This window comes from Acanthochromis polyacanthus, chromosome 2, assembly GCF_021347895.1.
Source record: "Acanthochromis polyacanthus isolate Apoly-LR-REF ecotype Palm Island chromosome 2, KAUST_Apoly_ChrSc, whole genome shotgun sequence".
In the NCBI taxonomy this organism is placed as follows: Eukaryota; Metazoa; Chordata; class Actinopteri; family Pomacentridae; genus Acanthochromis; species Acanthochromis polyacanthus.
In genome coordinates, this window is record NC_067114.1 from 33274551 (window position 1) to 33299814 (window position 25264).

Sequence of the window (25264 nt, forward strand, 5' to 3'; positions counted from 1 at the left end):
CTTAGAGCGGTCCTCATGTGAGCCAGTTTCATTGTAGCATTTGATGGTTTTTGCAACTGCAATTGGGGATTGTGAGGGAGCTGACAAGCATCCCCCTCACTAAGGTGAAAATGCACATGCACATTGACATTTGGACAACAGACTGGTACAAGTTTATTTGTTATTTTGTTTTGTGTTGGGGAAAACCTATGTTAACCACTCTCTCTCTTGAGATTTATTTCAGGAGCATTTCATGGAGTGCACACATGAAAATCCAGCCACAGGATGCCAGCCGTGGTCACTTATCTGATTAGGCTGAATTGAGAGATCAGAGAAGAGAGGGGAGGGCTTACATGGGGATTTTTGCTCAGTTTGATCTTTGTTTAATGTTTCTTTGTTTTATTATATGTTTTCTTTAATTTGTATCAGACTCTAGTTAATTGCATTGTGTTTTTTAAGTATAAAAGATGTTAAATTATAGAGATGTGTGTTTTTTAAATGGAAGTGTGGGCAGGTCACTGTGGTGGAGACTATAAAGGCCAGATGAGCGGTCAGGGCAGTGTGTGAGAAGTAGGGGGTGAGGCTGAAGCTCTTGCTCTGCTGCTGGATGTGCCATCATCCACTGCACCTGGGTGACTCCTTTGTCTTGCTGTTTGTTTGGTGAGCTGTATTTTTTGTATGTAAAAACTAAGTATAAAACTGGAACTCTGGAACAAAATTCCTTGCTGGTCAGCTGCTCTTATTTTTTCATCATGCTTTGCCCTTTGATGCTGTTTGGTTCATCCAGATTGTCAAGAAAAAACAACCTACAGGGATAAATTCAAAGTTTCTGCAATTTTCCAACTGACCTACCTTCAGTTCTTAAAGTAATGATAGACTGTCATTTCTCTTCACTTAGCTGATTGGTTCTTGCCATAATATGGATTCTAACAGTTCTCAAATAGGGCTGTCAACTGTGTACCAATCTGACCTCTGCACAACACAATTGATGGTCCCAACCCCATTAAGAAGGCAAGAAATTAATCTTGACAAGACACACCTGTGATGTGAAAACCATTTCAGGTGACTACTTCATGAAGCTCATCAAGACGATACCAAAGGTTTGCAAAGCTGTCATCAAAGCATAGGGTGGCTAATTTAAAGTATCAAAAATTGAAAACATATTTAGACTTATTTCAAAATGTTTGTTTGCTAAATAATTCCATATATCTTGACTCAAAGTTTTAATCTCTTCAGTATGTATCTAAAATGTAGAAAGTAGTAAAAATAAAGAAAACATTGAATGAGAAGGTGTGTCGAAACTTTTGACTGGTAGTGTGTGTTGAGCTTTTTCTGCTTACACTTCAATATAATCTTTTTTGGATGTGTAAATTTAGATTGAAGGTAAGATAAAACCTTTAATACAACTGAGAATGTACTGTCTGAGATTAATAACTGATTCTTACAGTAATGTGATTCGCAGCTTCCCTTAGAATGTAAAAGGCCCTTTAGTTTCAGCTGGCTAAAAATAGCCACGCTAAGCAAGCTTTCTTACTGAAAAGGAGTTGACCAAGTCCATAACAGTCTCTGTGTGTTGAGAAGAAATCTCCCAGACTGACCACGTCAGACTGGAAGATGCAAGAGTTCAAACACTTCCTAACACACTGAACACAATGCATCTGGTGTATGTTACAGTAACAGCTGTGTTTGTCTGTAGGTGACACTGCCGAAGATGAGCTACTATCGACACGCCTGACTCTGGACCGCCACGCCACACTGCCCCTGTCAAATACACATGCACAGTCCCAGCAGCACATACACACACACTCGCTGGCACACTACCCTACATACCCTGGACAGTAAAACACACAGCAGAAGACGTGGTCATTGAAAAGGTGGCACAAACATACACGCATGCAGGCACACACTGAAGAAACACTTTCTCGTCCTATCAGATGAACAGCCCAACATTACACCTCACAGTATATGACGTGATTGCAGCTAACACTGGCCAATACGCCATCTTGAATGTAGAAAGCACCTGAAGTGAGAGAACATAATTCTGCAGAGGACTGAGGAAAGTGGATTTTCTTCCATGATTACAGTTCCCAAAGTAGACTGTGTGATATTTGTCTCTGAACGATCCCAATGAGAAACTCTGTTTGGAAACTTGGCATGTATTACCTGCTTTGTAAAGTGAGCCCCAAAAAGCTCTTAGTATGCTTTAATCCACCATGTTTGTCTCAAAAACATGGTGAAAGGTCTTAAATATTGTGGGGATATTTCAGTCTAAAAATATAGTTCAAATTCTGAATGAAATTAAGTATGAGATGGGACTTGATGTGGATGTAAAGTGAAACAACACAGCATTTTATTTGGGAGCAATTGCTGGTCATATCTGCCCAGTTTTTTCATGCCACAAGTCAGTTGTAGTTTGTATATTCATACACATATGGTGGTCAATAATGTGTATAGATGTGCATCTTTAACTTCATTCAGCCCATTGCCAAAATTAGCACTGGGATCTATATTTACAGTGTGCATAAGAAATGAGTATACAACAGAAGAAAGTACTCCCCTGTGCAACACTTCACTGAAATATCATTTAAATATAATATCTTTCAAAAACTGCATCACTTCTAATTTGAACAGCAGAGTATTCAATCCTGTGCAAAATTAAGAAATATCAGTTTAGATTTGCTATGCTAAAAATACTGACCCCATAGCAGAAGCTCAATGTAACTGAGTACATCTTTGATTATTGAGATCCTAAACCTTAATTTTTCAGTACTTATGCATTCTTCAGGGCCCATTTTTTCAGAATCTCTTTCCTGAAGGGGGTTTGTTGCTTCACCTTTCTCTTTTAAATAATGCAAAGGTGTTCTACTACATTCAACTCAGAGGGCATTGTTAGTAACAATCATTTTCACTTTGTTCTTTCTTAGAAACTCTTACGTCAGTTTGGCAGCATGCCTTGAATTGTTGTCATGCTGAAATATACCTCTTCAATTAGGCTTCTTAAATGTAGGAATGATCTAGTCAAGCAGTATTAGAATATTTTGTGCTCATGCAGTCTTGTGCTTCAGTCTGGATTATATACTCAGTTAGTCCTGAACAGGTTCAAGCCAGACATGCTGAATCTAATTCAATCCACCTGAGCTAACAAATTTATCTTAAAAGAATGTGCTCCCAATATCAATGGGCTTCTTCTCATTTTCTTTAGCAAAGTTTCATCCAAAAGTTTCCATCGGTAACCACTCTGACAAGTCTGAAACACTTCCTTGTCTGTTTTTTATAGTTTGATTGTGAAAATGGCACACTGTCTGTTGCATCATTTTAAAAGGACATAACCACTGTAGGTGGTTTACAATTTACACCTCCTGTTTACGGCTAGAGCTGTGTCTCCACTCATTTTTAAATGGTCACCAATCTACTTGTATTCTTTTATACCTTTGAAGTCACCCAGTCTGATTTTTTTTTAATTCTTCTAATTAATTTTTGTATGGACCCATCATACAGACATAGAGACAGACACAGCCTGTACGTCCAAAATTGAGAAAGTTTTGGTGTTTACAGTTCACTTTATAACCATATTCATGCAGCTAGACTGTGTGGAAAGCACAGGTATACTCAGTTTTTTTTTTCAGTGATCACGAGTTTTCTAACTTGTGTCAGTGATCACAGATGTATTGACTTTTGAATCAAGTGATATTGCAGAGTGGTGTAACTATGTCTATTGTATACTGTAGTATTGTTGAAAGTGACATGCTCGCTTAAATAAGACATGAAAACTGTCAGCCCACTGTAGTCTATATGTGTAACACTTTATATTACAGGTTCATACATTTAAGTACCATCCATCTATTATCTATACAGTACTTATTGCAAATTAGGGTGACAGCAGGGTACACCTTGGACAGGTTGTTAGTCTATTGCAGGGCCATACATAGAGACAAACAATCAGGCACACTAACACTACACACTGACATTTACACCACTGGACAATTTAGAGGCAAACCCAAGATCGTCTAGCAGTGAGGCGACAGTGCTAGCTAACGCTTCACCGTGCTGCCTTAATAAGTACCTAATAACCTATTTATTTTAGTAGGGTATCAAGAAAAAAAGTAATAATAGCGTCATTGGGGATTTGTTTAAAAGAAATGCAATAGCATGAATGTCTGAGGAATTGAATTCTACAAAACATCACAGAACAAATAACTTAAAATGAAGAGCTTTCATCCCTCCTTTTAATGGGGTAATTTGGGAGACATGAAGATTTTTACGATTTCTTTAATGACAAAATAGGCTGTCTGAAACATATTTAAGCCTTTAAAGACAGGTGTATGTGATCATGTAGTACCTGCCAAGATTTGGTGTTTTTGTTTAAGTGAGGAATTTATGAAATGTCACATTTTGGTCAAATTACCACGTTTTTTTAAATGGTGTGCATACATTGGGACTAGCAACATTGAATATGATGCTCAAGCTTGAGTTTCTCACCCCAAGAATGACAGATTCCAAATGAATACCATGGGATTACTGTCAACAAGGCTACTGTGCTACTGTGCTTGTTGAAATACTGCGTGGCCCAAGGCTGCATGGTGTCTTAATAGCATCACATGGAATGTACTACCATTGGAAATACATTGACAGGTGGACAGTCCACATGGAAGATCCTTAGTGTACCAATGCCAGTTGACACACTTGTATGAAGAACACTTGTCACTTTTACTGTCCCTGTTTATCTTTTGACTTTGACTGATGAAACTTCACAGCAAAAGGATCTGTTTATGGAGGCTCTGAACTGCTCTGAAATGGAGAATGAAACTGTCATCACATCAGTTTTGATGGAGTGGCTCCTGTGCTAAACTGGACATCCAACAGAAGAGTTTCAGACATTCTTTGGAATGTATCCTTTTACACCTCCAGGTATCCACATGCTTTTTTGAGCTGTACTTGCACAACCTTATTATTTTCATATTATTTAAGAGCCAAAAGGAGAACAGAGGCTGACAGTGTTGAGTTCAATAGATATGGATTTTCAACAAGCTCATATGACACAAATGGACTGATGCTACCAGTATCTGATATTCAGAGCTTTATATTTGCCATTTGATATTCCCGTTTCATTATTCAGTTTTCTTTCATAATAGAATGACAAAACCCTAAATAATGAAATGGGAGTTTCATTATGGAACACAGGAGAAGAACTGAAAGACACATTTAAAAAATAGCCTACATAGCTTCTCAGAGGGTCAGAAATGAAAACAGACACTGGGTGAGGATCTTTTTCTGCCTTAAGGTCACACCAGAGAGTCACTTGTTCATTTGATCAAAGGACACATAGACCCTACAAGTGACCTGTGAGGTGACAGCAGGGACCAAGGAAGAGAAATCCTGATTTTGCAGCAGAGCTGCACCAGAGCATGAGCAGGAAGGTAATGTCACAGTTCAGAAAAGCTTACCTCATATACACCGATCAGACATAACATTATGACCACTGACAGGTGATGTGAAAAAGACTGATTATTTCTTCATTATGTCACCTGTTCATGTCCAAAACTGCAGTTTTAATGGGGTATTCCTGGTCTGCAGTGGTCAGTATCTATCAAAAGTGGTCCAAGGACCGGCAACAGGCTTATAGGTGGCCAAGACTCATTGATGCACGTGGGGAGTGAAGGCTGGTCCATGTGGTCAGATCCAAGAGATAAGCTACTGTTGCTGGAATTGCTGAAGAAGTTAATGCTGGTTCTGATAAAAAGTGTCAGAATACACAGTGCATCACAGTTTGTTGTGTATGAGGCTGCATAGCTGCAGACCAGTCAGGGTGACCAGCTGACCCCTATACACCACCAAAAGCATCAGCAATGGGCATGTGAGCATCAGAACTGGACCACAGAGCAATTTCAATTCAATTCAATTCAATTCAGTTTATATAGTGCCAATTGCAATTCAGATGGTCTCAAGACGCTTTACAGAACCCATTTGCCTGAACCCTCAAAGCAAGCCCTAAGGCAACAGTGGCAAGAAACAACTCCCTTTTAACGAGAAGAAACCTTGAGAAAAACCCGGCTCATATAGGGGACCCATCTGCCGCTGGCCAGTAGGTTGACAGGAACAGATAGTTAGAGGGGGTGGAAGCAGTGGGCTGGAGGAAGGTCAGGAGCAGCATCCCACAGTGGACATGATGGAGGCTACGTCAGTTAATGGGACAGGAACCGCAAATCTGAAGCATTCAGCTCTGGGACCAGAGACACTCGGAGAAAGGATAGAGGGAGAAACAGAGTGAATCCAATGCAATAACGGTATATATAGTAAATACAACGGTAATTAGAGAAGGGCTCAGTGCATCAAGAAAGGTCCCCCAGCAGCCTAGGCCTATAGCAGCATAACTAGGGGCATAACTAAGGGACGTCGAAAGTCAGTTGTGCAAATGAAGATTCCAACTAACCCCCTAAGGGTCACCGCCCTAACTACAAGATTTGTCAAAAAAGGAAGGTTTTAAGCCTGGTCTTAAAAATAGAAAGGGTGTGAGCCTCCCGAACCTAAACTGGGAGCTGGTTCCACAGGAGAGGTGTCTGATTGCTGAATTCTCTGCCTCCTATTCTACTTTTAGAAATTCTAGGAATAACAAGTAAGCATGCATTCTGAGAGCAAAGAGTTCTGCTAGGATGATATGGTACATTAAGGTCTTTAAGATACGACTGAGATTGATCGTTAAGAGCTTTGTATGTCAGGAGAAGGATTTTAAATTCTATTCTAGATTTCACAGGAAGCCAATGAAGAGAACCCAGTATAGGAGAAATATGATCTCTCTTGCTAACTCCCGTCAGTACTCATGCTGCAGCATTTTAGATCAACTGTAGGTTTTTCACAGAGCTATTGGGACATCCTGATAGTAAGGAATTGAAGGAATGGAAGGTAGAAGATAGCAATGGAAGAAGGTGGCCTTGTCTGATGAATCACGTTTTCTTTTACATCACGTGGATGGCTGGTTGCATGTGCATCACTTACCTGGGGAACACATGGCACCAGGATGCACTATGGGAAAAAGGCAAGCTGGCGGAGGCAATGAGATTTTTTGGGCAATCTTCTGCTGGGAAACCTTGGGTCCATGTGGATGTTAATTTGACATGTACCACCTACCTAAGCATTAATTGCAGATCATGTACACCCTCTCATGGAAACAGTATTTCCCAATGGCTGTGGCCTCTTTCAGCAGGATAGTGCACTGTGCCACAAAGCAAAAATGTTTCAGGAATGGTTTGATGAGCACAATAACAAGTTTGAGGTGTTGACTTGACCTCCAAATTTCCTACATCTCTGTCCAATCCAACATCTGTGGGATGTGCTGGACCAACAAGTCCAATCTATGGAGACCCCTCCTCGCATCTTACAGGACTTAAAGGATCTGCTGTTAACCTCTCGGTGCCAGATACCACAGCACACCTTCAGGAGTCTAGTGGAGTCCATGCCTCAATGGGTCAGGGCTGTTTTGGTGGCAAAAGGGGGACCAACACAATATTAGACAGGTGGTCCTAATGTTATGCCTGATTGGTGTATTATGCCTGTTTCAGACCTTTTAGTTGCTTCCACTGAGTCAAAGTATGGATAATGGATAAAAATGCCATTCTTTGTCTGACAAAGAAAAGTGTCTGTTCATTTTGTTGGGATTGTACAGGTGAGGTAGTACTGAGAGGAAGACATCAGGAAGTGATGAACAGGTTATGTTCTCTTCCACTGTGGGATCACCTGTGAGATCAACCTTTGATTGTTGCCTTTTTATTCTATCATAAGGGATTAAGACTGTTAGTGGAAGTTTGGAGAACATCCCAACCACTTTTACACCGTCAAAAATTGCCTTGTATCTGGATTGTGTGATTTATACTCATTTATGCTGGAATCCTTCTATAGCTTACATTTCATGGTTAATGGTTTTTATATCATTTAGGCATGACAGGGCTAAACATTTTGTTGGTTGTTTACATAATTAAGTTATGAATTGTGTGTAGATGTGTGTGTGTAGTAGCTGTCTGTTTAGAGACATGCTGCATTGTTTGCACCTTACAATGTTGAAAAAGCAGATGTAGTCTGTCCACTCTTTGTCAGAGTGGATCCTCACACATAAATTTCCACCAAAGTAAACAACAAGAACACAGCTCCCATCCTATCTTTCCCCTCTCACAGTATTATTCTTTAAGGCCATAGATTAATTACAGTCACACCATCTCTGTTCACGCCTGTGCCCTGCTGCTGTTTGGTCAGAGGAAAACCAGTAGCAAAGAAATTGTCACAGAAGTAACCAGACAGAGATGTTTCATGAAGAAGGCTCAGAAAAGACTTAAGACTGGACTTTATCATCTTTGTGGGGAAATTCTGGGGTTAGGGGGAAAAAGCTGGGCTTCGCATTTGTGTGAAATAGTACATTGCACACACTTCAACTCAAAGCCGAAGACAATAGACTAGTTTAGTTATTAACAGTTAATTCATGATTTTGACACATATAGTTGAAATTATGATTGTGATAATAAATAATACACAGAAACATCACAAAAACGAACTTTTGACCGTGACTGGGAAGTTGGATTAATTCTTTTGTTAGCTCATTACGATTTGGCCCTCTGCTACTGTAATTGAGCCATATTTTCATATCCTGTGTGAGTTATTTAAATTTTTCTGTCATTGTACCAAAAAGTCATGTACAGAATGCAACATCACAATAATCAAATGGAGAAATTATGTTGCTTGGTTTGTACAAATGATGTACAGTACCTTGCAAAAGAATTCTCCCCCCTTGGCATATTTCGTGGTTTTTTGCCTCACAACCTGGAATTAAAATAGATTGTTTTAGGGTTTCCATCATTTAATTTACTGAACATGCCTACAACTTTGAAGATGTGACTTTTACTCCGCCAAGGAACACAGTGGAGTTATGTGGCAATTGCCATACGTTTGTCCTTCTGTGATTCTGTGAATCTGTCTGTCTCTGCACAACATTACTCAAAAACGGAATAACGGATGTGGATAACATTTTCAGGGAAGGTCAGAAATGACACAAGAACCAAGTGATTCGATTTTGGTAGTGATGCAACTTATAGTGTGGATCCACAGATTTGTTAAAGATTTCCGTATGAGAACAAGTAAACGCTATGTCGACTGCCTGCTGACGGTCACATAATTGTGATCCTACTACAGATCGGCAGCTGCGGACTTACTGGGACTTATCTGTCAGAAATCATACAACGACTGAGCAGCCGTGGAGGAGTACTGTGCTCTCTGAGCGTTGTACTCATGTGACTAACTAGTAACTGGTTGACAAGCCAATACTGAAACCACATACAGTACAGTTATCACTACAGACCCTCTCCTCCTTCCTGTACTTGAGTTTTGAGTATAATTTCTATATGTCTGTCAGAAATGATACAAGGATCGATTGAATAAATTGTGGGCGTGTTTACGAGTCCCATCAATTCCTGCTGTCCGCTGTATATTTAGGTCTAAATAATAAAATAATAATAAATAATACGACTGAGCAGCTTTGGCGGAGTATAGTTTTCTCTGAGTGATTTTCTTGTTTTTATTGTGAAGCAAACAAAAAAAAGTCAAAATAACCGGAATGGTCAATGTGCACAACTATTCATCCCCAAATGTCAGTACATTGTAGAGCCACCTATTATGGTCATCACACCTGCAAGTCATTTTTTATAAGACTCTATGAGCTTGCCACATTTTTCCACTGGGATTTTTGCCCATCCCTCAAGGGAAAACTGCTCCAGCTCCTTTAAATTTGATGGTGTGTGCTTGTGAATAGCAATCTTTAAGTGTGACCACAGATTCTCAATTAGATTGAGGTCTAGGCTTTGACTAGGCCATTCCAACATATTTATATGTTTCCCCTTAAACTACTCAAGTGTTGCTTTCGCAGTATGCTTGGGGTCATTGTCCTGCTGGAAGGTGAGCCAAAAACTTACAGACTGGTACAGGTTTTGCTGAAGAATATCCCATATTTAGCATCTGTAAAAACAGCCCTACAGCATGATGCTGCCACCACCATGTTTCACTGTGGCTATGGCGTTCTTGGAGTGATGAGATGTGTTGGGTGTCCACCAGACACAGCGTTTTCCTTGATGGCCGAAAAGTTCAATTTTAGTCTCACCTGACTGGAAGCACCTTCCTCCATATATTTTAGGAGTCTCCCACATTCCTTTTTGCAAACTCAAAACATGCCTTCTTACTTTTAGCTGAAAGTAATGGCTTTCTTCTGGCCACTCTTCCATGAAGCCCAGCTCTATAGAGTGTACAGCTTATTGTGGTCCTATGGACAAATACTCCTGCTTCGTCTGTGGAACTCTGCAGCTCCCCTAGGGTTACCTTTGGTCTCTGTGCTGCCTCTCTAATTAATGCTCTCCTTGCTTGGTCCGTGAATTTTGGTGGGCGGCCCTCTCTTGGCAGGTTTTTTGTGGTGCCATGTTTTTTCCATTTGATTATGACGGACTTGATGGTGCTCCTGGGGATCATCAAGGATTTGGATATTTCTTTTATAACCCAACCCTGACTTGTACTTCTCAACAACTTTGTCCCCGACTTGTTTGGAGGTTTCCTTGGTCTTCATGGCAGTATTTGGTTAGTGGTGCCTCTTGCTTAAGTGCCTTGGGGCCTTTCAGAAAAGGTCTGTATATATTGACAGATCATGTGATACTTAGACTCCTGGGTGTGACGGGTCTCTGGTGATTCCCCTGGCTTTCCTCTGAAGTCTGCTGGTGTAAACGTCTCCGAGGGGAGGTAGTGGGGTCCGAGTCACCCGCTCTACTGCTCTCGCCACCTGTTGTAGTTCCTTCCTGTCCTCTACAGTGCAGCAGATGAACCACACTGTACAGCAGTAGGTCAGGAGGCTCTCAATAGTGGAGCAGTAGAAGATTGAGAGCAGCTTTTGGGTAAAATGAGCCTGACGCAGCTTCCTGAGGAAGTATAGTCTCTGTTGGGCCCTCCCCACCTGGTGTGAGATGTGGGTGGACCATGCGAAATCCGCAGAGGTGTGGACCCCAAGCAACTTGAAGCTCTCCACCCTCTCTACCTCCTCTCCATCGATGTAGAGTGCTCAATTCGCTTTGATCTTCTAAAGTCCAAGACTATCTCCTTGGTCTTTGTTGAGGTTCAGGTTGTTGTGATGACACCATCATCACAGATGCTGGACCTCCTCCCTGTAGACTGATTCATCGTTGTCTCTAATCAGTCCTATGATGGTGGTGTCATCAGCAAACTTGACGATGGTGTTGCTGGAGTGAACAGGAGAGTAGTCGTGTGTGAACAGAGAGTACAATAGGGGGATGAGGACATATCCCTGAGGAGTACTGGTGTTCAGGATGAGAGTGGAGGAGATGTGGTCTCTAATCCTGATGTTCTGGGGTCTGTTGCTAAGGAAGTCCAAAATCCAGGAGCACAGTGATCTGCTGAGCCCCAGGTTGCTCAACTTCATAACCAGTTTGTGAGGGAGAACTGTGTTGAAGGCAGAGCTGAAATCCACAAACAACATATACAGCCATGGCCATAAGTTTGGACACAGCATGACTTACTATGTCTGTTTTGATGTCTGTTACAGAACATAACTAATATTTTTTGACAGCACCAGTTTAATTAGTCAACAAATCAACAAGGGATATAATATTATCAATAAATTCCAACAATTGGAACAACTTTGTTCCCAAAACATAATATTAGAAGAAAATAACAAAAAAATGCAGTACTTTCACAACCGAATTTGGTAAGAATAACAAAATGACACCAAACTCTTTTGATTTTTTTTAAAATATGAAACTTAATATAGTTCTCAGGAGTTGTGTACTGTATTGTAAGTGACAATTTTGTTTTATTTTCTAAGATTCACAAGCGTCATGGTACTTGTGTCCAAACTTATGGCCATGGCTGTATATATATATATATATATATACACAATAGATATATAAATAAATAAATAAATAAATACATAGAAATTAGAGCCGGGGGGGGGGGGTACTTTTGTAAGGCACTGTAAAAGCATTAATATTGTGGTAGTACTGTTTAACCTTCAGGTTGCCTATCACTTCAGTATTTATAATGTTAATATTTCTGGGTATCTGCTCTTTTTTAAAAATATTAACACTGCGTACAGTTTTGAAAATAGTGTTTTCAGTGAAGCTGCAGTCCCACATCAAGAATGTAGTTTCATTTGAATTCTCATTAAGCCAAAATGCAAAGCAAAATTGGAGTCTGTGACTAAAAGCACAGTGGTGCTTCTGATAACTGCTAGTGTGCTCTCAAACAAACTGTTACAGTGTTAATGTGGTGATTTTCACAGTTTGAGCTGCTGAAGTTAATTTTGTCCTGTTCGTCAAACATGTTGGCATGCTAATTTAGCTATATCTCATGATCATATTAGCACTAAACAAAAAGTCAAACTGAGGTTTGTAGGAATTGTCCATAATTTTGCAGCTATTTGAGCATAATCCAAAATGCTGTAGAAACTGAAATATTGATCTGATGGTGGTATAAAAACGCAAATATGAATGTTCATTCCATGTCAGTGCAATCCTTACAGTAGTAGTAAAGATACTGAACCATAAATGTCAATAGAGTTAGTGGTACTTATCAACTGTGGCAAATTTTGTGCCAATCTAATTTTTATTTTTATATTTTTATTTGTTATCTTTCTTCCTGCTGGGGCCTCTTGCCAGGTCATCATTGTAAATGAAAAATTGTTCTCAACTGATCTTACCTGGTAAAATAAAGAATTTAAAAAAATATATATATATCACTATATATCACTATACACTATTATAACTGTTTCACAAAATTTAATGACAATCCATTCAATAGCTGTTGAGACATTTCAGACTGAATTAAAGGGGTAGACTACACACTTTCTAGAAAGTAAGCCTCTTCCCTACTCTCTACCAGAGTAAATCTGACTTTACAGGTGATGCTGCTTCATGAAACACCTCTCGGGTCATTTAAGCGACATGTGAGGGCTAAGTGTAAGTGGTTACTGATGGAAAAGGCTGTGCAGCAGAATGGAAAATGACAGCAAAGACCATTTCAATTCAGCATGGTCTGAAAACACCAGGCAGTTAAAGTGTGTGATTGTGATTGTAGAGTTATCACAATGACAGCTTCATCTCTAACCATAGGGCTTCCCCCTGGCTCTGTAATTGATGACAAATGTTGTTCACCCATTTACACTATCTCATTAAGTGCATGTTTTGAAGAAAAATAAAGTCCACTACTTACTTAATGGTGCAGCTCTCTATTTTGACGTCAGTCCTTTGAATGTGACCTTTATCTTGTCTGTCTTTGTCTGTTATTTAAAACCATGTCATATGTAAAATATTGACGATTGAGATTTTAACAATGAAATTGATGGTGTCTCAGTGAATAAGGCCTACAGTATAAGATTGAAGCCTCAGCACTGACAACCTGCCACTATTGGCCTTGTGCAAGGCCCTAAAGCATCTCTACTCTATGACTGTGCAAAACGTGTGGTCAGACCTCAATCTCCTAAACAGTTGGATATGCAAAAAGGGGAATCTTTGCGGAATGAATATATTACATCGAAAAAACTCGAAGAAAAAGAGTCATTAACAAGGAAAAAGCTGCAGATTTACAGTATTTAAACATGTGAATGTAGCCAACAAAATGAATAAAAAGGAAAAAGAAAGCTATACACAGTTCAGCCACAACATTAAACCATGCAGGCCAGCCTTAATGTTTAGTGGGTATTTACCACTGCATACTGGAATTTGTCTTATATTCATGCATTACACTTGTGTCAGACCACTAATATTTCAATAGAGGTGGGTAGAATAGCCACAAATTGTACTCAAGTAAGAGTAATGTTTCTTCAAAATAATATCACTCGAGTAGAAGTAAAAATTAATCATCCAAAAAATTACTCAAATAAGAGTTAGAAAGTATTTGATGAAAAGACTACTCAAGTACTGAGTAACTGTTTGATTGCAATATCTGATTTATTTTTTTAGAATTAATGTGATCAGACAGACGAAAATGTAAAATAATGTGCGAATTCTGGTATTTCTAAATAACAAAATAGCAAAAATAAATAACATCATTGCAAAATGACAAGTTAAGGCACAAGAAACACAAATTTCCAATCTGTGTTTCACAACATAAAGCTTTTAAAAAGTACCTGTAGTAAGGTAACATTTTTATGTTTGAACAGTGAAAACGACTTCCAGTGACAAGATATGTTGTATTTCACTTCCCTCCAAAAGCCACAGGCTTAGTAGATAGAAATAACATTACAACTAGGGCTGGACTCGAATATTCGGTCTTGGGATTTCCCCCTTGTATCATGCAGGGCCACCAAGTATGACATCACAGCCATTTTAGTAAACAGAAGACAGAGATCCATGCTAATTCTATGCTAATGTTGTCGGACTCCAAAGCAAGATCAAACATCTCAAAAATGCCCCCGTGTTTTTGATGCCATGTCTGCTACGTGTGTAGAGTTTGTGCCACTATGCCACCACAGTTCGTATGTGGTCATGTAACTGCAGGGCGATGTCTGGTGAAATGGAGTCACGTGATTATTGTTGCTTCGTCTGATTGGTGAAACACAGTCATGTGGTAGATCCACTGGGGGCGTCTTTCTGGCTAAATAAAGCATATCTAATGTAGGTAAATAAAAAAGTAACGAGTCGAGTGTAGCTCAGTGTAATGGAGTAAGAGTAGCGTTTCTTCTTCACAAATCTACTCAAGTAAATGTACAAAGCATGGCAGCATAAAAGTACTCTCAGAAGTACATTTTTTTCAAAAAGTTACTCAAGTAAATGTAACGGAGAAAATGTAATTCGTTACTACCCACTGTGGTATCTGTTGTTCCAGGTGGCTTTCTAAGTTAGGGGATGTTAATGTTTAAAAATTCCTAAGTTAAACACCAGATTTCTTAAAATAAGTTTATTGTTTTATTGTTTTATTGCTATTGCTTGTCCAGACAACGAAGCACCGGTAACCATATGTCCCATCACCTGCTGGTTTTTGTGAAGAACCCACCTATATAAGCTAGGAGAAACAGTTGCTCTGCAGAGTGATTCCATTTGGCCTTGAATCCTCTCACAGGCGTGCCATGGTGTCTGTGATGCTGTCTTCGTTTTAATAAACGTTTTTGTATATAAACAAGACAGTGTCGGCGGAGAATTTCTTCACCATCTTCACATCATCGCTACGTAAGAAGATACACACCACCTCTGTATTTCAAACTGCCTCTTGATAAATATTGTTCATCTTATGATAGTGGCATACTTTGGCCCACACTGTCTGCTGCTAATCAGCTGTTGCAAGTGACTGTTTACAAAGACACCTCATTTGCTTAATAATGAATGGCTACTGTACCAGTTTTTGACTACATACAATGCACAGTTATTGTGAGCATATGGTGAACACTGACATTTTTAAAGATATTTTATGAATACAAACTTACCTATCAAAAATTCATAAATTGTAATACCACCCACGTTGTGCATGAAATTGAATATATTTGTGGCTGTTAATACACTGCTCAAAAATTAAAGGAACACTTTTTAATCTAACCATTGCATCAAATCAGTCAAACATGTGGGATACTGATCTGGTCAAGTAAGTAAAAGAGAGGGTTTTTAGTCAGCTTCAGCTGCTTTGGTGTTCATGAAATTAACAACAGGTGCACGAGAAGGGTAACAATGAGACACCCCTCAAAACAGGATTGGTTTTACACATGAAGGCCACTGACATTTTATTCCCTTCTTGTGTTTTCTGACTGTTTTTCAATAGTTTTGCATTTGGCTAGGGTCACTGTCACTACTGGTAGCATGAGGCGATACCTGGACCCTACAGAGGTTGAATGATGGAGATGGCCCTCCTCCTGCATCTGTTGTTATAAATGTCAGTGGTGGTGGGTAGACTGCCTCCTCCAGTCCTCTGAGCCGCTTTCACCACCTCTGCAGAGCCTTCCTTGCTGCAGCCATGCAGAAGGTCAACCAATAGCTACTTTCCTTACTGAGGAGTTGGCAAAGTTGTTTTTAACCGTTGATGCTCATGGGTAATGTCAATTCTAACTTTTTTTTTTAGCAAATTTTTTTTTATTTTTATTTAACAAAAACACTACAAACTCAAATACATAAGTACATCAAAAATTGAAAACAATCACACCTCCTATTAAATTGAAATTGCATAGAGGAAAAAAAGAAAATAATAATACCAAATTATAATAAATGAGGGATAAGTAATTCAATGAATAAAAAAGAATAAATAAAGAAATAATGAATAAGGAAGGGAGATTATGTTAACCAATACAAGGGGTTCCGGATAAATTAACAGTTGTAATCAAATTATACAATTTGACTGCAGGGGGAGTATTTATTAGTTTTAGAAACTGTTGAAATAAGAAGATTTCATTTTTAAGAGCAGTCCATGAAGGAGGGGACTTAGCATAGAGACACTTGTGAATATAGTATTTTGTGAGAATGATCAGATTATTCACTAAAAATTCTTTTTTTAATTATTACTCTAAAGAATTACACCAACTTGAATATTTTGAAAGGTCCAGAAGTCTATGTTGATGGAGCTGGACAATATTACATCATGGAGAGATTTCCATATTTCTTCAATGATCTCACATCCAAAAAACAGATGCTCTGTCGTTTCTACATTTGTTTTGCAAATATAAGTTATCTACAGCTAATTTAAATCTTTTGTTAATGAATTCATTTGAGGGATAAATATTGTTGATGGTCTTAAAGTGTATTTCTTTACATTTGGGAGGAACGGGGAATTTTAGGTATTTAGTACGAATGGCTGATATTTTAGATTTATCGTAATCTTTAAGATTAAGTGTGCTTTTGGCTGTGCTTGGGTAGAAAGTTTTAACTAAGTACTGCCTTAAAAATTTATTGTTACATTTTTCATTAACAAGGTCCAGATCCTCTATTTAAATTTTGTGTAGATTGGGAGTTGGTATGTTTAACATGTTCTTTAAGAATGAAGGAGGACTTTTGGGATGTTTTGTGTGACTTTCTTGTAGCTGTCAATGGAGCAATTAGTGTTATATTTTGCATTAAAATCTTCCAATACAAGTATTTCTCCATTCCCATCCATTAGATGTGTAATAGACCAAATTTGTTTCAGCATCCAGTCTTCCATGAACATAGACCTCCTCCCACTCAATATTGCGCTATTGTTCCACAGTGGGACATTATGGGGGCTGAAGTTATGTTTATACATCATTTTCCATTGTAGTAAAACCGGCTGGTGAAATTTAGAAAGTTTCATGGGTAGTTTGGATATTTCAAAATCACATACTAATAAAAATTCAATACCTCCAACTTTGCTGAAAATAAGATTGGGTAAGGAGAACCATATCTCATCACCATTTTTCAAAAAGGATCGGAGCCAGTTAATCTTTAACATTCCATTCATAATTTCAAAGTCAGTTGCTTTCATGCCCCCATCCTCATAGTCCTTCACCAAGTCTCCATTTTTGATATAGTGATGTTTATTTTTCCATATGAAATTAAAATTTATTCTGTTAATTTCTTTTATAACCCTTGGTGGGATTTGTAGAGAGTATGCTGGATAGATTAGTCTGGATAATAATTCAATTTTGGTTAACATTGTTCTTCCAAACAATGTTAAGTCCCTTTGCAGCCAGTTGTTTAAGGTTCTTTTACATTTTTCAATCGTATTTTGAAAATTCACTTTTTCCCTAGTGTCAGAGCATTTGGTTACCCAAATTCCTAAATATTTTATGTTATTTTTAAGTCATATCATACAGTGAAAGATCAGAGCAGTTATGTATACTCATGAGTTCACACTTGTCCAGATTCAGATGCAGACCTGAGGCTTGGGAGAACAGTTTAATTGTTTCTAAAGCCACTGGAATTTGTTCTTTGTTTTTAAGGAAGACTGTCATGTCATCAGCAAGCTGACTTATAATTAATTTGTGGTTATTTATATCTAATCCTTTAATGTTTGAATTTACAACAGTTATAGCTAGTAATTCTGTGGCGACAATAAATAAAAGAGGTGAGATGCTGCATCCCTGCCTGATGCCTCTTTCTACTCTGAATCTGGGACATGTGCCTTCTGAGAGGGAAACACAGCTGTTAATATCAGTATACAACATAGCAATCATATCAAGAAATGTGTCACCAAACCCAAATTGTTTAAATGTATTCATAATAAATGGATGTTCGATTGAATCAAATGCTTTGTGAAAGTCCAGAAACAACATAAAACCATCATCTTTAATTAAATGATTGTAATCAATGAGATCCAGAACCAGGCAGATATTCTTATGAATTAACCTTCCTTTAAGAAATCCTGACTGTGTTGAACTAATTATTTTAGAGATCCCTGTTTTTAATCTAGTTGCCAGGACTTTTGTAAAGATCTTGTGGTCCGTGTTTAAAAGTGTTATAGGTCTTAGGTTACTCAGAATTTTCTTATCTTTTCCAGGTTTTGGTATCAGTTTTATTACACCTTGTTTCATTGTTTCCATTAGTTCTTTTTGATTAATGCATTCCATTAAAGCTTGGAACAACAGGAGTTTTATATCTTCCCAAAAATGTTTGTAGAAATTTGTTGTTAATCCATCTGGCCCTGGTGAGTGGTCAGATGCCATATTTTTAATTGCACAGTCAAATTCTGCAATTAATAACTCCTCGTCACAAGCTTCTTTAAAATTGTCATCAATTATCAGAATCAAGTTACTGATTTTATCAAATGATGATTTATAGAAGTTACTGTAAAATTCAAAGACTTCTTGCTTAATGCGTTTGGGATCTGTACACTCCTCTCCGTTAATTAGTAGACTACATATTGAATTATATTCTTGTCTGCGTTTTTCTAAATTGCAGAAGTAAGCCGTGTTTTTTTCCCCTTCTTCTATCCACCTGGCTCTGGACCTCACATATGCACCCTTGGCCTTATTCAAATACATTACATCAAGTTTGGATTGTAAGTTATTAATTCTTTCTTTTTCTGCCTCAGTCCAATTCACTCTGCTGTAAAGATCCATGAGTTCTTTAACTACATTTGTTTCTTCTGCTCTCCTTTCCATTTCTATCTTTTTACCAAATGCAATTGAGTATTTTATGACACTGAATTTTAGATATTCCCATTTTAATATCGATGTATTTATTGTGACGTCCTTTTTAATATCTAAAATTATTGTTTTAATATAGTTGCAGTATTCCACATTCTTTAATAACTGAGAGTTAAGTTTCCAATAATCTTTAAAGTTATTATTGGTATCCCTAAGTTTCAAGCTAATGGTACAGTGATCACTTAAGGGAGAATTAGAAATCGTGTTTCCGCAACATGTTCTGAGATTGAACTTGAAATCAACCAATAATTAATATGTGATCTGACCTGACCATTAGGTTTGTGCCATGTAAATTGTCTAGCATCTTCATTTAGGGTTCTCCAGATATCTATTAATTTGTTGTTGTTAATAAAATTTACCATTAATGGGTTCCTGCATTCCCCTGAAAGTCTTGAGGGCCATCTATCCATCCACTCATCAGGTGTTAAGTTGAAATCGCCATCAATTATCATATAATCAGTGGAGAATTTTGCCTGTAGTTCTTTTATAATTAATGAAATTAGATGTAACATGCTTCTATTTTTTGATCACTGTTATACCCATAAATGTTGACCAGGATAATAACAATGTTGTCCATATTCAAAACACAAGCCACCCAATGTCCGTTTTCATCTGCCTTATTACACAGTATTTTACCAGGACATCTGTTGAAACAAATGGCAACTCCAGCCGATCGATTTGTCCCATGACTGAACAGAATTTTGTCCCCCCATTGCTGTGACCAAAACTTAACATCCGAGTCATCAGAGTGAGTTTCCTGAAGAAAGATGCAATGTGCTTGTTGTCCCTTGCAGTACAAAAAGACAGCTTTGCGCTTGACAGAGTTTTTAAGTCCCCTTGTGTTAAAAGAAAGAAATGTCAGTTTTTAGCTGGAGCGTAACAAGATTAATGAAAAAGTTCCAGTAGGTGGATTGTGAGTAATCTGTGTTTAGTAACAACATCATCCGCAGCACCTTATCCTCTGAAGGGTGTTTAATCCTTGGCCTTTGAAGTTTCCCTTTAGGACAGCGACCCCTGTTGACTTGTTTGTACCAAATGAGAACCAGATGTATTTCCCCCATTGAGTTTTCCAGAATAAGCTGTCTGGCTTTTCGGCATGTGTTCCTTGGATGAAAAGTCTGCCCTGACAAAACAAAAACACCCCTTTCCTTTTTAAATCATTTCTATTCTCCCTCAAGTTTATGGACAAAACAGAAATAGACATGACTGGACTATGGACTTAAAAACACAAACGGAACGGACAAACAAATTCTCGATCCTCTCTTAGGTCGAGATAAAAAAATAAGGCTGCACCCCCTCGGTATTAAGCCGTAGGGCTAAATCAAAATGTTCCTCTGTATAGTTAATAATAGGCCTATCTATTCGGTATTTTAATAAAGAACCAAGAAAAGCTTAAGTGTATACAGCATTTCATTTTCCATGTGTTTCATAGTTTCTCTACACTTAATGTGATCTTACGTTATGTAGTCACTCTTCGTTGTAGGCGAATGGCCCCCTGAAGCCGGCTCTTTTGCCCTCCTTGCGGGCCTGCTCCACCTGGGGCCACAGCTTATTTCGGATTACACTATATATATGTATATATAGTGTAATCATATATTGTCTCTTCAAATTATTAAAATAATTGACTTTACTGCCATTATCTGCTTCTCTAACATATATTAGTGTGTGTGTGTTTACAGGGTTTGCAAAATACCTGTCTACAGTTGAGCTTAATATCAGAATATTCTATTACCTATTATTATTATTATTATTATTATTCCCGCTATGAATATTAAAATACACCAAAACATTTGTCCTGTATCATAGCTACATGTATGAGGTTTGCAGCAAAAAATAAAAATACAAAACGCGTGAAAATCAGTTTAATATTCAGAGCAGAGCCCTAGAGATAGTAAGAGTTGCGACACTCCCATAGGGGGCCGTTGTACGCTTTCTTTCGGTCTACTTCCGGGTTGTGGAGGCTTGTTTCGTTCCAAGCACCGCTTCGACAGTGATAGCCACCGTTCATTTGCACTTCAGGTTGTTGAGTATATGTGGAGGTAAGTTGATGAAATGCCTACCTCTTTTGAATTGTCAACTGCCTATATTTTATCAGAGGCTCTTTATGATGCACATGCTGAGCTTTATTTGTATTTGCGCAGCGTAATTACATATATATTTTTTATCTTGGTAGACGAACGAATTTCTGCTACTTTTTTTTAGCTCGACTCTGCTGTTAGCTGTGAAGTTATCTCCAGGGATATATTGACGGATTAATTGTTGATGAGTCGCTACCTCTTTTTAATTTTAACGTCTTTATATTATATCAGAAGCCCTTTGTGGTGCATACATTTATCTGTATTTGTGAATATTGGCAGATGACCGACTTTCAGGCATTGCCTTGTGCTTGTTAGCTCTTCTTTGAAAGCTACCAAGCTACATCGCTACCTCTTTTTAATTGTCAAGACTACGTCCTTTATATGAGACCCTTTATAATGCATAAACTTATACTTGTAAGTATTTAACAAATATATTTATTAATATCGATCGTATCTATCTATCCGCCAGTATCCCGAGAGCCCTCACTGAAGACACGAAGACCCTCATTGTTTCTCCCATTGTCAATAAAACATACTATTTCATTCATCAAAGCATAATGAGTTGTTATTCTTAAATATATATATATATATATATATATATATATATATATATATATATATTGTGTATGTCTTGAAATGGTTATAGTGAGTCAACTCCTGCCTCATCAGAAGTGACTGGACACTATCTGCTGAATGGACTGTTGTTACTCTGCTTTTTAATAAGTCCCAGACTACGGGTAAGTGAATCAGAGAAATATAGACATTGTCTGGAAATACAATGGGGATGGCTAGTAACCACGTCATCGTGTCCAAAAACGTCACTTCCGTGTCCTACCAAACCAACGATATAATGGTGCTGTGTTGTGTCCTGTGTTGCAACAATAGAAATGATGTAAATAAAACGATATCTTTCAACCACTTTCCTCTGGACGAAAAGGAGAAGAGAAGATGGCTGACACTGATAAGGTAAGTCGGATTTCTAATCTTAGAAAATACATTTAGCGCCGGGAGCTAACGTGCGCTAGCTAGTATTAGCCGCTTGAATCATGTTATCTTTTTGTGTTATGAGGAGTGTTTGGGCCACATTACAAAAGAAACTAAAAGTGGTCGAGATTAAAGTCTCTGATAATAAGTTTATACTTTTAATTTATAAGAATAAAGTCTGCCGAGAGAGACTTTTGTCCCAGTTTTGGGGACTTGGACTTGCTTGACCAATCTGCCCAAAATACTCGACTTGACTAGGATATGGGTCTATGTGACTTGGATTTAATTGAGTCCAATACTTGGACTGACTTGCTAAAAATGTTTGACTAAGATTGTTTTAACTGTTATGGATTCATGATTAGTGTAAAGAGATGCGTAGTTATTTACATATGCAAATTAGCCATGTGCTCCCGGCAGAAGTTAGCGCCAGAGTGTGCTGCTGGGAATCTTTAGAGTATACTTTTCAAATCTAACATAACAACTCTAACAAAGCCAAGTAAACGACATTTAACCTCACACAGATGATAAAGCTAGCTTTATTTCTGACATCCTGTGTTTGTTAGCTTACACTACTTAGCTACTCACCTCAACACTGTACGTTTTCCTTTTCATTGACGCCTGCACTTTCCCTTTAAAACCACCTGCCAGCACACTAACTCTTACAACTCTGTTTGAGTTGTAAGAGTTAAGACCTCGCTTTACCGACTTCGGAAAATCCGCAAAATAAGATGTCACAGTGAAAAAGGTGACCGGTTCTTTCGCTACTGCCATTGTGTTTTCATTCGGTACGCCGCGGCTTGGACACGGAAGTGGTCCATGACGTCACACTAGCCATCCCCATAATCCAGCTGGGCAAAAATTAACATCTTCAATCGTCTTACATTTCTGTGTAAAAGTCGATTTTCCATGCTAACACGAATGTGAAACATTCCCTCCAAAACCCCAAAAGTGTGTTTAATATGTCACCTTACGGCTCAAAATGTAAAACTGACATTTACATACATACTCCAATGAATTAATAATCAAACAAGTACTTGGAGGTGTGATTTTATTCCTTTTTTACCGTGAAATCGCCGCTCTCAGTCCCATAGAAGGAAATGACAGCGCTGCCTGTTTGGAACTATTCAGGCTTACATGAACCACGTGACCGCCCCGCTGCGAGAGCATGAGTGTCGCAACTCTTACTATCTCTAGGGCTCTGATTCAGAGTTAAGATGGATTAAATGCGCTGTCAAACAGCGCTGAGTGGAGCGGCTGACCGGACCAAGATGGCGACCGTATTTCTCGCTGCGCAGCACCCCGAGCGGCGTCTACTCTGTATTATGTCTATGGAGCCAGATGCTACGTCCATCTTTATAAACAGTCTATAATGTAACCCTGTGACAGACTGGCGACCTGTCCAGGGTGTCCCCTGCCTTCGCCCGAGTCAGCTGGGATAGGCTCCAGCACCCACCGCGACCCTAGTGAGGATAAAGCGGTGTATAGAGAATGGATGGATGTATATAAATCTTTATATACAGTGTATGGGATTAAGCGGTGTATAGATAATGGACAGATGATTGCAGAAGGCAGCTCCGTTTTTGATTGTAATGTATCTATTATCCTCCTGAGGGCAGCACCACGAACTAAGGCTCCAAACCGGCACGAATGCAGACGCAGCAGGAAAAGAAGAAGCAAAGGAAACACGTGATTAAACTCCTCTCCACCTGCCTCTGGTGATCGTCACACAGATCGACATCAGTAGCTTCAAACTGTCCGAACTGAGCCGCCCTACTCAACTAACCTGCTGTCTGCTGCAAGGACAGAAGAAATGGGCCGAAAAGTGACTGTGGCTGCCTGCTCGTTGAATCAATGGGCGCTGGACTTCGAGGGAAACTCGGAGAGAATACTGAGAAGTAAGTGGAACCGTTTACCACAGAAGCCTTCCAAGTCAACAGTGTGTCTGCAGCCCTGGAAGCTGTACTTCTAGAACCCTTTATTTCCAGACAGCGCCTCTTACTGTAAGAAATGATCGCCAAAGCACACGACTTACGGTTTTAAAGGCTGATTACGCCAGAAATACTGCTTATCATTTAGTGGATTATTTAACAAGTATTCCACATAGAGTGCTATCCCAGATAGCAAAATATGGGTGAATCAATGTTGATTCTATGTTGAGACCTAAAGTAGAAATTATACAGAAAGCGCAAGGTTGATAAAATGTTGAGTCAACGTTTGCTTCTCAACCATAAATCACACTTTACCTAGATAGCAAAAGATGTTAAATCAATGTTGAATTAGGGTTAAGAAGGTTGAATTTTGGTTACGGCTGAAGATTGATGGTTGGATCAACGTTGATTCAACAACATTTTGTCAACATTGAAATTTGTGTTTAAAAGATGCCATTGAATCTACATTGTATTTTGGTTTAATTAAAATGTTTGACAGGTCAATGTTTAATTAATGTTGAATCTATGTTTGCAAACATGTAATCTATGTAAGCAAACGTTGACTCAACATTTTATCAACCTTGCGCTTTCTGTATAATTTCTACTTTAGATCTCAATATAGATTCAACATTGATTCACCCATATTTTGCTGTCTGGGATTTAATATCTAAGTACTTAAAATTTCAAAGATTATTCCTCAAAATACTACTTGTAACAACAAAGGATTATTCCACCTAAAAATACTTCCTAACAAGTCATGAATTTAAAGTTTTTTCCAATACCAGTCCCTCCAGGAATTCGCAATGTTGCGATCGCGCAAAATCACGCGAAATCAACCAATCTCCGTGAATTTTGCGCGGCCTTGCAATTTTGTTCAATCCCCGCAACTTTCCTGCAATTTTGGCCCGCCTCCTGTGAGTTCCACCAATCAGAGCAGTCCCCAGCTCAAACCTAATGCACGTACATCACCGAATTCACTTCCTTGTTTATGGTTTGAAGATGCAGACACGTGCGATACTAATGTCTCTCATTTACCAACAAAAATTACTGCTGAAGACCATGATAAACAATTAATTCACTGATGTTCTTCACCAAAGCGGAGCGAAACTGTTTTACACCCGTGCAATACTGTGGTGGAATACAAAAAAGAAAAAAAATCATCGATTGATACACTTAAAAAAAAC

The 25264-nt window shown here is 38.5% G+C and overlaps 2 protein-coding genes across 6 annotated transcripts in view; both read left to right on the forward strand.

Moving 5' to 3' along the window:
* Positions 1-13225, forward strand: part of dok4 (docking protein 4) — a 159172-nt gene extending 145947 nt beyond the window's left edge. For all 3 annotated transcript variants that reach the window (XM_051942535.1, XM_051942524.1, XM_051942514.1), the window contains one exon: positions 1676-13225. In XM_051942535.1, the coding sequence (XP_051798495.1) occupies positions 1676-1821 (146 nt within the window). In that variant the 3' untranslated portion in view covers positions 1822-13225. The remainder of the gene's footprint in view (positions 1-1675) is intronic.
* An 8736-nt stretch (positions 13226-21961) lies between these two features.
* The window catches only part of nadsyn1 (NAD synthetase 1), a 43155-nt gene continuing 39852 nt past the window's right edge, over positions 21962-25264 (forward strand). For 2 of the 3 annotated variants that reach the window (XM_051942038.1, XM_051942039.1), the window contains exons 1-2: positions 21971-22134; positions 23769-24047. In XM_051942038.1, the coding sequence (XP_051797998.1) occupies positions 23963-24047 (85 nt within the window). In that variant the 5' untranslated portion in view covers positions 21971-22134; positions 23769-23962. Of the gene's footprint in view, positions 22135-23768; positions 24048-25264 lie in introns of all 3 variants that reach the window. The other variant, XR_007939017.1, reaches the window with a different exon arrangement.